The 12,330-nt window shown below is 36.4% G+C and overlaps 1 protein-coding gene across 2 annotated transcripts in view; it reads left to right on the top strand.

Moving 5' to 3' along the window:
• TPX2 (TPX2 microtubule nucleation factor) overlaps positions 1-12,330 on the top strand; it is a 57,891-nt gene that overhangs the window by 21,424 nt on the left and 24,137 nt on the right. For both annotated transcript variants that reach the window (XM_060032797.1, XM_060032796.1), the window contains exons 5-7: positions 2,817-2,943; positions 9,580-9,708; positions 10,601-10,729. In XM_060032797.1, coding sequence (XP_059888780.1) covers positions 2,817-2,943; positions 9,580-9,708; positions 10,601-10,729 — 385 coding nt within the window. The remainder of the gene's footprint in view (positions 1-2,816; positions 2,944-9,579; positions 9,709-10,600; positions 10,730-12,330) is intronic.

Raw genomic sequence — 12,330 nt, 5'->3', positions numbered from 1 at the left:
ATTGGCCTTTTTTATGATACCTTTGTCTGGTTTTGGTACCAGGGTGATGCTGGCCTCATAGAATGAGTTTGGAAGCATTCCTTCCTCTGCAGTTTTTTGGACTAGCTTGAGAAGGATAGGTGTTACCTCTTCTAAATGTTTGGCAGAATTCACCTGTGAAGCCATCTGGTTCTGGACTTTTGTTTGTTGGGAGTTTTTTTAAAATTATGGATTCAATTTCATTGCTAGTAATTGGTTTCTTCGTATTTTCTATTTCTTCCTTGTTCAGTCTTAGGAGATTTTACATTTCTAGGAATTTGTCCATTTCTTCTAGGTTGTCCATTTTATTGGCATATAGATGGTTGTAGTAATCTCCTATGATCCTTTGTATTTCTGTGGTGTGAGTTGTAACTTCTCCTTTTTCATTTCTGATTTTATTGATTTTGGCCCTCTCTCTTTTTTCTTGAAGAGTCTGGCTAAAGGTTTATCACTTTTATTTATCTTCTCAAAGAACCAACACTTAGTTTCATTGATCTTTTCTATTTTTTTAGTCTCTATTTCACTTATTTCCGCTTATTCATTTCTTTCTGCTCTGATCTTTATGATTTCTTTCCTTCTACTAACTTTGTGTTTTGTTTGTTCTTCTTTTTCTAGTTTCTTTAGGTGTAAGCTTAGGTTGTTTGAGATTTTTCTTGTTTCCTGAGGTAAGCTTCTATTGCAATAAACTTCCCTCTTAGAACGCTTTTCCTGCATCCCATAGATTTTTGGATTATTGTGTTTTTGTCTTCATTTGTTTCCAGGTATATTTTGATTTCTTCTTTGATTTCCTCAGTGATCCATTGGTTGTTTAGTAGCATATTGTTTAGACTCCATGTGTTTTTGTTTCTTGCAGTTTTTTTCTTATAGTTGACTTCTAGTCTCATAGTGTTATGGTCAGAAAAGATGCTTAATATGATTTCAGTTTTCTTAAAGTTACCGAGGCTTGTTTTGTGGCCTAGCATGTAATCTATCCTGGAGAATGTTCCATGTGCACTTGGAAAGAATATGTATTTTGCTGCTTTTGGATAGAATGTTTTCTCTCTCTATATATGGTCTAATATGTCATTTAAGGCCAGTGTTTCCTTACTGGTTTTCTGTCTGGATGATCTGTTCATTGATATAAGTGGGGTGTTAAAAGTCCCCTACTGTTATTGTGTTACTGTCAATTTCTCCCTTTCTGTCTGTAAATATTTGCTTTCTGTATCTAGGTGGTTCTCTGTTGGGTGCATATATATTTATAATTGCTATATCTTCTTCTTGGATTGATTCCTTGATCATTATGTAGTGTACTTCTTTGTCTCTTGTAACATTCTTTGTTTTAAAGTCTATTTTGTCTGATATCATTATTGACACCCCGTTTTCTTTTGATTTCTATTTGCATGGAATACTCTTTTCCATCCCCTCACCTTCAGTCTGAGTGTGTCTTTAGATCTGAAGTGAGTCTCTTGTAGGCAGCATATATATGGGTCTTGTTTTTGTATCCATTCAGCCACTTTGTGTCTTTTGATTGGAACATTTAGTCCATCTGCATGTAAAGTAATTATTGATATGTATCTACTTATCGCCATTTTGTTAATTGTTTTGGGGTTGTTTTTGTATGTCAGGTTTTGTTCCTTTGTTCTTTTTTTGTTCTCTTCCCTTGTGGTTTGATGACTGTCTTTAGTGTTATATTTGGATTCCTTCTCTTTTTGTGTGTGTGTGTATCTATTATAGATTTTTGGTTTGTGATTACTGTGAGGTTTATATTTATCAATCTGTATGTCTCTATTTTAAGTTGCTGATCTCATAATTTCAAATGCATTTTAACAACCCTGCATTTGTACTCTCCTCCCTGTATGATTACTGTTTTGACATCATATTTTACATCTAATTGTTTTGTGTATCCCTTAACTGCTTATTGTAGATACAGATGATTTTACTACTTTTGTCTTTTAACCTTCCTATTAGCTTTGTATGTGGTTGATTTACTACTTTTACTGTATATTTGCCTTTACCAATGAGATATTTCCTTTTGTAATGTTCATGTTTCTAGTTGTGGTCTTTTCTTTTTCACTTAGTGAAGTCCCTTTAACATTTCTTATAAAGCTGCTTTTGGCAGTGCTGAATTCTTTTAGCTTTTGCTTGTCTGTAAAACTTTTGATGTGTCCATCAAATCTGAATGAGAGCCTTGCTGGGTAAAGTATTCTTGGTTGTAGGTTTTTCCCTTTCATCACTTTAAATATATCGTGCCACTTCCTTCTGGCCTGCAGTTTCTGCTGAAAAGTCAGCTGATAGCCTTATGGGAATTTCCTTGTATGTAACTTGTTGCTTTTTCCTTGCTACTTTTAATATAGAATTGCAGATTAAAAGATTTTTTCTTGACTTTTCTGAAGGCATTATTCTGTTATCTTTTATCGTCCTGTGTTACTGATGAGGAATTCAGCTTATCCTATTTTCCTTCCTTAGGTGATTTCTTTTTCTCTGTGGAAGCTTTCAGAATTTTATCTTTTTAAAATGTCATGAGAAGATGTTAAAAAAAAATGTCATAAGAATGTGTTTGGGATACTTTTTTCTGAGGTGATGCCTTAGGCTGGCAAATAGGCAGGGCCCTGGATACTTCATTTCTGCTTCAACCAAAGTAGCTTTTATAAATTGCTCTTCTGCATAAGATTTCACTGCTTAGGAGGGATACACACACACATACACACACAATTTGCAATCTAGAATTCTGTATTAAGTCATATATATACACATGTATCTCTCATCTCCAACTCATTTCCTTGGGATTTGAGTACTGACTAGTTTTTGCTCTCTTGCAGTTGACAACACTTATAACAAAGAGGCAGAAAAAGAAAACCTGGTGGAAGAGTCCATTCCAACAAATGCTTGTTCTTCTCTGAAAGTCAAAGGAACCACATCAAGAAATATTCTAGCTCAGCCTCAGAGGTAAGACTGTTTTGGTGTTCGAAGTGGTGGTTATATTAATAACTTTCAACGAAGAGTTACTGGAGCACCTACTATGTGTTCCATACTACATTAGACTCTTCATGTTACCTTATTTAATCTTCATAACATTTATGAGTTGTAGGTAACATGCTTAATTTATAGATAAGGGCTCAGATGTACTAAGTTGCTTGCCCAAGGCAGATTTATTTCAGAGACAGGATTCAGACTGATCACTTTGGTTCCAAAGTCCTTGCTATTTGCGCTGTCAACATGGGTTGCCATTTACATTTATTTGTATGGATATGTGGCAGGTTTTTTTTTTTTTCCTGTGTATAGGTTGTAAATAAACTTCATAAGGGCAAGTGTCATGTATCCCTAGTACCTAACAGTGTCTTGCAGGAGCAAAGCTGAATAAAGTCTTGAGTGAAGGGGTGGATGGATGGGTGGGGTAAGCTGTACTCTTGGCACTAGGAACCTCTGAAAATCCAATGTCTTTGAATGTTGTATCAGTATCCTCTTTTTAACCAAAACAAAGCTGTTAGTCTTAATATTAGTTGCCTTCAGATGGCACTAATCAAAAGATTATTTGAATTAGATTTTTAAAAACTTTCACTTGGGAGTTCCTGGTGGTCCAGTGGTTAGGACTCAGCACTTTCACTGCTATGGCCTGGGTTCAATCCCTGGTCGGGGAACTTAGATTCCACAAGCCGCACAACATGGCCAAAAAAACTTTCACCATCTAATAATTACCACTCACCCACAGAGTTTAAATTCGAGGACTGGGGACTTCCTTGGTGGTCCAGTGGCTAAGATTCCACGCTCTCTATGCAGGGGTCCCGGGTTGGTTTCCTGGCCAGGGCACTAGATCCCACATGCTGCAACTAAGAGTTCGTATGCCACAACTAAAGATTCCATATACCACAACTAAAAGAACCGTATGCTGCAATGAAGATCCCAAGTGCCGCAACCAAGACCCGGTGCAGCCAAATAAACAAATAAATATTTAAAAATAAATAAATAAATTCCAGAACTATTTAATGCTTTATACTTTGATGTCAACAATATTGAGGAATGGCAGAGTATTTATAATACAATTGCTCAGAAGTAATGAAATTACCCTTTACAAACCCTCATGCTGGTGTAAGGGGATCACCTTTTGAAGATGGTATCATACATGCTTACTTTAATCTTTTCTGGTGAAGAAGCCCCTTTTAATTGAAAAATTCTGTGAGATTCAACCAGCTATCACAGGAAATTTAAGAGATTGCTACAGGTTGATTCTGTGGTTTCTGTTCCATGTTTAGATTGTTAAGTCCCTATGGAAAAGGGACCCAGTATCCTATAGATTCCTTCAGAGTCCAAGATAGTGCTAGTGTCTTGGCTTCTGCATTTTGAATATGTATATTACTAAAATTGCCCCACATTCTGAATGAATTTTTGAATGCTTTTGGGAAATGATGGTATGACAGAAAGCCAGCTGTTCACAGAATCAGAAGATCTGAATTGTTTTTGTTTCATTTGTTTTAAAGGCAGGTATCTCTACTACTCAAAACCTTAGTTTACTGAGAATAACCGTCTCTCTCAGGCTTATTGCAAGAACTGGCCAAATAGGATAACATGTGGTAGTAGTTTGTAAATGAGACTGCATTATGAAAATGCATAAAGAGGTAAAACATTAGTGCCATTTATCTTAGATCTCAGATTTATCTTAGTCTAGGGATGCCTAATCTAGAAAAGAAGAGCAGATGGAATAGGAAGGTATAGATAATCATACAAATTTCCTACTATTTTCTTCTCACATGATTTTGATGGATAAGCTAAAAGATGGCTAAAACTCCTTTGACTCAGAATAGTTAAAAGTCAATAAGGCCTTAGTCTATAATAATAATTTTTCCATGCAGGTGTTGCTTTACCACATATATTTTTAAAATAAATTTATCTATTTTTGGCTGTGTTGGGTCTTTGTTGCTGTGCATGGGCTTTCTCTAGTTGTGGCGAGCGGGGCTACTCTTTTTTGCAGTGCATGGGCTTCTCATTGCGGTGGCTTCTCTTGTTGCGGAGCACGGGCTCTAGGCATGTGGGCTTCAGTAGCTGTGGCTCGAAGGCTCTAGAGTGCAGGCTTAGTAGTTGTGGTGCACGGGCTTAGTTGCTCCGCAGCATGTGGGATCTTCCCGGACCAGGGCTTGAACCCGTGTCTCCTGCATTGGCAGGCAGATTCTTAACCACTGCGCCACCAGGGAAGCCCCACATATATGTTTTAATTTTTATAGTCTCATCCCTTAGCAACTTCTCCCTAAAGACATTCAGCAGTTCTTCTCTTGACTTTATAATATCATTGTATATTGAATTTAAGTAGTGGTCCAAAATGGCCATGTCTTCATGTACGTTGCCTTCTTTCCTTCTAATTTTTAATGAAACTCTGTCCATTTTAAAAAAATTAACTAATTTTATTGGGGTATAATTTACATATAGTAAAATGTACAGCTCTTGAGGGCACAGTCTGATTAGTTTTGACAAGTCTATAATGCAACCACGATACCAACATAGAACAAATTCCATCACCTCAGAACATTCCCTTATTCCTCTCCCTTTAAATTCAACTTTTACTGTTCTTTCTGCCTTCTCACTTTCCCACCTCCCACCCAGAGGCAGCCACTGTTCTGATTTCTGTCACCATAGATTAACTTTGCCTGTTCTAGATATTTTTATAAATGGAATTGTATAGTATGTACTCTTTTATATCTGAGTTCTTTCACTTAGCATGTGCTTTTGAGATTCATTCATGTCATTGCATATATTAATATTTTGTTCCTTTTTATTGCTGATAATAAATTCTGTTGGATGGATATACCACAGTTTATCCATTAACCAGTTGAGGACATATGAATTGTTTCCAGTTTGGGGTTATTATAAATAAAGGTGCTATGAGTAGTTTGCGTATAGATTTTTGTGAGGACGTGTTTCTCTTGGGTGAATACCTAGGAGTGAAATTGCTGGACGTACTGCTAAGTGTATGTTTATAAGAAACAGAATTTTTCCAAAGTGACTGTACCATTTTACATTCCCATTAGCAGTATATGAGAGTATCAGTTGCTCCATATCCTGGCCAACACTTGGTATTGTCAGTCTCTTTAATGATATTTCATTGTATTTTTTTTAAAATAAACTTATTTATTTTTTGGGTCTTTGTTGCTGTGCTCAGGCTTTCTGTAGTTGCAATGAGCAGGGGCTACTCTCCGTTGTGGTGTGCGGGCTTCTCATTGCGGTGGCTTCTCTTGTTGTGGAGCATGGGCTCTAGGCGCGTGGGCTCAGTAGTTGTGGAATGCAGGCTCAGTAGTTGTGGCTCGTAGGCTCTAGAGCACAGGCTCAGTAGTTGTGGCACATGGGCTTAGTTGCTCCGCGGCATGTGGGATCTTCCTGGACCAAGGCTGGAACCCGTGTCCCCTGCATTGGCAGGCAGATTCTTAACCACTGAACCACCAGGGAAGTCCCTCATTGTGTTTTTAATTTGTATTTTTCTGATGACTGATGATGTTGATCACATTTTCATTTGATTACTGGCCATTCATATATCTGCATATACAGTTGTTTTTTTAGTCTGGCTCCCTGGAGTCTCCCCTGTGCCTGAAAATGTTAGTGGTCAGCCAAGACCGAGTAGAGTTTATACTGAGGCTTAAGTGTTCATCCTCTCTGGTTCTCTTGCTTCTCATTTTGCCTCTAAATTTCCAGTTGTTTTGCCAGCCCTAATGTTTGTCTTCTGATACCTAAAGCTAGTAAGACTTTAGCTGTGTGCCATTCTACTATATACACATTGGGGAGTGCACTGAATCAAATAAAAACCAGTGAACTCACCAGTGTCTTACCTAGTGCATTTATGTCTTTTAAGGATGGACACCTCACCAGTTTCTGCTTTTTCACTGGGCCCCCCAGTCTCCTCTAAACATGCATAGTTAGCATATATAGTAATACATAGGAATTTGTGCAGAGTTTTGGCTCAGACTTTGGGTGATACCTTTTCTGTAGCTCTTTCACTACCGGGACTTTCCTCCTATTTCCAGCTGCTGTACTGGCCTGAATTCTATCTTCCGTTATCTACGGCCAATGAGATTAGAGTTTTCTGCTGCTGGAGCTGCCGCATTTGGGGTGTGCCCTCAGGCAAAAAAGCTACTAACTCATAACTCTTAACCTTTGTAGTTGCTTTTCATGGATAAATGTTTCTCTTTTTTCTGCCTGCTTTTGGTCACTTTTCAGTGCCTTCAAGTAGTCATATTTTTATATATTGTGTACCTTTTGTAATAATATGCAAGAAGATTTGCATGATAAATGCACTCTGTATTACTCCATGTAATTGTTTTTATGAGTACTTTTAGAGATTGATATGAAAATATTTGCAGGTGAAAGATCTGAAATTTGGGATTTGCTTCAAAAGCTAGGCAGGCGTGGATGGAGGGAAAATTGACAGTGTGATTGGCTATAAGTTGAAATTTTTAAAGCTGAATGATGAGTAGTACCTGGTGGTTCATTATATTATTCTCTTCACTTTTTACTAAGTTTTAAATTCTTTATGATAAAGATTTAAAAATTAGTTACTCTACGCAATCTAATAACAATTTGAATATATACTAATACATCTTAAGACTTGAGAGAAATTAAACAAGATCTAAATAAATGGCAGGACATAACCATGTTCATGGTTTGAGAGACTCAGTAATGTAAATATGTCAAATCTCCTTATCTGATGTATAGATTCAACGCAATCTCTACAAAAATCCCAAAGGTTTTCAGTTTGGACATTGATAAATTGATGCTAAAATTTATACAGAAATGCAAAGGTCCAAGAATAGTCAAAATACTTTTGAAGTGTCTAGTAGATAGCAATATTATAAAGACTTTGTGGTATTACCCAAGGATAAATGAGACCAATGGAATCAAATAAAAGCTTACTCTCTCATATATGGACACAATATATGACAAATGTGGTACTGCAGACCTTTGGGGAGAGGGTGTTTTTATTTTTCCCCTTTCAATAAACAATGATTGGACAATGGATAGCCACATAAAACAAAATGGGAATTAGCCCCTACCTCACTCCATAGAAAACAGAAAGTACAAGGTGGCTTGTAGATCTAAATGTGAAAGCTGAAGCTCATGTAAGGAAATATAGGAGAATATCTTCATGACCTTGGAATAGGGAAAGATTTCTTAAATAGAATCCACACAGGAAAACACTGACATGCTTTTAGGGAAGGAGGTTGTTGTATTTGAGCATATTTGTCTAATCAGATGATACCATAAGGAGAGTGAAAAGCCAAGCCTCAGATTGGGAGGAGATGTTTGTAACACTAAAAACCTACAAAGGGCCTCATATTCACAGAATATAAAGAATTCCTACTAATCAATTAGAAAAGGATTGACAATGCAGTAGAAAACAACCAGGAGACTTAACTAGCACTTTATGAAAGAGGATGGCCAAATGGCCAGTTAACATGTGAAAAGGTGCTCAGTCTCACTGGGAAAAGCAAATTAAAACCACAATGAGTTTCTACTCTATACCAATTTATATGATTAAAATTAAGTCATCCGACAATACTAACTGTTTTGGAGAATGTAGAGCAGTGTAGACTTTGTAAATTAGTCAGTGTAAGCATAAATTGGTACAAGCACCTTGGAAAATAACTTTAGTTGATAAACCAATGTCTATCGGTGACCTAGCAATCTTACAACTTAACATACCCAACAGCAATGTGTACATCAAGAGACATTATGTGAGAATCAACAGTAAGCTGGGTAAATAATGGTATGTTCCTACAATGAATGTTACACAGCACTGAAAGTCAGTGAATTCAAAGTACGTGAGTCAGTGTGGTTGAACCTCACAAACATAATGTTGAGTAAAATAAACCAAGACAGAAAAAATGCTTGCAGTAGTCTGATTATTACATAACGTTTTTTGTTTCCTTTCCAAACTAACAGACCATGTTTATGGAATGCATGTTTGTATGGTAAAATGATAAAGAAAAAGTAGTCATTACTGTAAAAGTCAAGATAGCATCTGCTGCCAGTGTTTTGTTTCTTAGTCTATGTGGTGATTTCATGAGTCTTCACTTTGTAATCACTTAACTTAATTTTTGTTTTGTGTACTTTTTGTTATGTGTTATATATTTTAACAAAAATAGGAGGCCATGGCTAAAAGAAAGTGGAGAAAATAAACACTTGGTAGTAAATTTCCAGGAGATCTGATTTCTAATTTTAAGTCTGACAGCAATTAGCTGTGTAACAGGGTCAAGTCACCTCATCTTCTTTTACTTTTACTCATACTTCCAAAAGGAGGGAGTTGTACTAGGTGATTGCCAGTGCTCTTTTACAAAATTAAATCAGCTCTATTGAGGTCTAATTTACAAACACCAATGCACTTAAGTACCAACATTTTATGGTGAATTTTCAAAAACGATCAGTAAGACGAGAAGGTATTAGATTTTTAGAGCAGAAATAATGCCACTTTTTTTTTTAGAGCAGAAATAATACCACTTTTTATAGCCCTTTGTAGTTTGACATATTTTCACATTTCTGAGGAGTATTTGCACATATAGTAGATGTATTCATTACAAATAAGTTTTGTCAATTCTTCTACCATAGAAGATCTCTTAGACTCTCTGCTCAGAAGAATTTGGAACAGAAAGAAAAACACCATGTACAAATGAAAGCCAAGAGATGTGCTACTCCTGTAATCGTCAATGAAATTCCACCCTCCAAAAAAATGAGAGTGTAAGTAGCCACAGCTTCTGTCTGCTGACATAGATTTTTACTCCGTTTGCTCCTATGGTAATGGCAAGCAGAATACGTGGTGCTTGTTCTTATTTTTATCAGTTAGGAATGTATTTTGCTGAAGGTAATAAGACCTCTCTATTTAACTAGAGAGGTTTAAAGAATAATGATTTATTTGCTTCACAGAAGTCTGAAAGTAGTTTGCTTTGGTTCAATGACATCTCTTTGAGTCTTAGGGGTTTTTTTCATACTTGTTGCTCAAGATGGCTGCTCTGTGTTTCTTAGCTTCTTCTTAGTGCTTGTTGCCTCATTATCTGAAGATAGCTACTATATCTCTAGGTATCATATCCATGTTTGAGAGAAGAAGAAGGGTCTGGCAAAGAAAGAGGGGCAGCACCCATATCAGGAAAGTGAAGTATTTTCCAGAAACGCTTATGTTATGCCTCAGTTGACTGAACTGTAAATTAGATCCCCTCTAGTTGCAGTAGAGACCGTTGAAGCAAGTACAATACTTTTGCCTTCATACATTGCTGCCCCAAGCAAAATTGGGGTTCTGTTAATAAGAAATAAAGTAGAATAAATATTGAGGAGACAACTAGCTGTCTGGCATTTGTTCATTTGATGATGAGCAGTTGGAATCTCTTCCTACCCTCCTGAACCATCACCAGACAGCTCTTACCCTGACTTCTATTGGCATTCTCAAAGTTTACCCATTGTAGCCATTGGAATATATGATCTGATGATACTATTGGAAGAATCTTGCTGTTGAAACATGGTTTTTGTCCTAAAGAATGAGAAAATTTAAGTCATGTGTGGTAGATCTGGGGAGGAGGGTAGAGCAGGATATGCTGTAGGGAATTGAGAGGATATTTTTTGTTCTTTTCAACTCAAGTTCTCACAATAAAAAGAAGCCAGAGGAAGAGGAAGAAGGCAGTGCTCATCAAGATACTTCTGAAAAGAATGAGTCTTCCCCAGAGAAAGCCAAGGGCAGACATACTGTGCCTTGTATCCCACCTGTAAGGTATGATTCTATCCTGAATTTCAGCTTTAGAGTCAGTAGAGTAAAATTACAAATGGGGGGGCTTCCCTGGTGGCGCAGTGGTTGAGAGTCTGCCTGCCAATGCAGGGGACACGGGTTCGTGCCCCAGTCCGGGAAGATCCCACATACCGCGGAGCGGCTGGGCCCATGAGCCGTGGCTGCTGAGCCTGCGCGTCCAGAGCCTGTGCTCTGCAACGGGAGAGGCCACAACAGTGAGAGGCCTGTGTACCACAAAAAAAAAAAAAATTACAAATGGGTACATCTACAGTCTGTTTGATGCACATGGAGCTTGGGAAACTCTGAAAGCCGTAACCATGGTAAGGTAAATTGTTTTATGTCCTTGTGGGTGCTTGAGTGTTACAGATTGAAAAAAATTAACTATTAAAACAAACGTAAAAGAAATATAGAAGGAAAAAGTTAGTGAAGGTTCTTACTACCTAAATTGAACAGTTTTTATTTTGCCAAGCTCCCTTCTAGACTTTACTCAAGTAAAATACATATTTTTACAATCAGTGTATAAGCAATCTTTGGGCTCTGCTTTATTCACTTGCTATGAGACTATTTTATTTTCTGTACTGCTACAAAATCTTCACATTTACCCTTTTTTTGATAGATTGTTAGCATTCTATCAGATTATATTTAACTATTTCCGGTTGAAAATGCTGTTTCCGATTTTTCACTATTATAAGGAATCAATGAACATCTTTACAGGCAGATCCTTTTCTTTGACTAGTCTCCTCAGGATAAGGAAAGAGAAATTCCTTGATCTAAGATTATGGTCAGTTTTCTGGCTATTGATATTTATTGCTAATTTTATTTCCAAAATGAATGTGTGAATTTACAGTGCCATCAACTTTGAATGAATATTTTTATTTCCTTGTAGTCGCATCTGCATTGAATTTTTTTTACTTTAAAAATTGTTTCAAATTTAACTGATATGTTGATGGCATCAGATTATTTTAATTTTTATGTGTTTGCTGACAAGATTGTATAACTATTATTGTAAGCATCTTTTCCAAAGTTCCTCTTGGGTGAATCATCTGTTTTCCTTTTCTGTTTATCTATAAGTGGTCTTAGTGATGTTCTCATTACTAAGAATGGCTACTTTATTTTATTGTTATTGTTTTTTTAAGAATGGCTACTTTAAATTGAACTTTTGCTATGTGTCCAGTATTTCAGAAACATTATCTGATTTAATAGTCACAAGTATCCTGTGAGAACAAGTATTCATATTACCCATTTTACATTGGAGAAAACTGAGGCTCACAGAGGTTAAATAGTTTTCTCAAGATCACATAGGCAGAAAATGAAACAACAGGGTTGGGATTTGCATTCTGGATGGCTTTACTCCTAAGTCTGTTCTCTCTATCACAGTATATATTTTATGTATATTAACCTCTTGCCATGTTTGTTGAAAATATTACTACTGGTATTTTAGTTTTTCTTGTGGCATAAAAGTTAATCATTATATAGTCAAATTTGTGGATATTTTATAATATCTTCTATAGTCTATTTTAGCTGTTTTTTCAGAAACTTTTTCAATATTTTGGAATAAATTTTGTATCTTTTTTTCATAGTGTTAT

This window comes from Delphinus delphis, chromosome 15 (genome assembly GCF_949987515.2).
Source record: "Delphinus delphis chromosome 15, mDelDel1.2, whole genome shotgun sequence".
NCBI classification, from domain to species: domain Eukaryota; kingdom Metazoa; phylum Chordata; class Mammalia; order Artiodactyla; family Delphinidae; genus Delphinus; species Delphinus delphis.
This window is presented reverse-complemented; position numbering and strand designations above follow the sequence as displayed.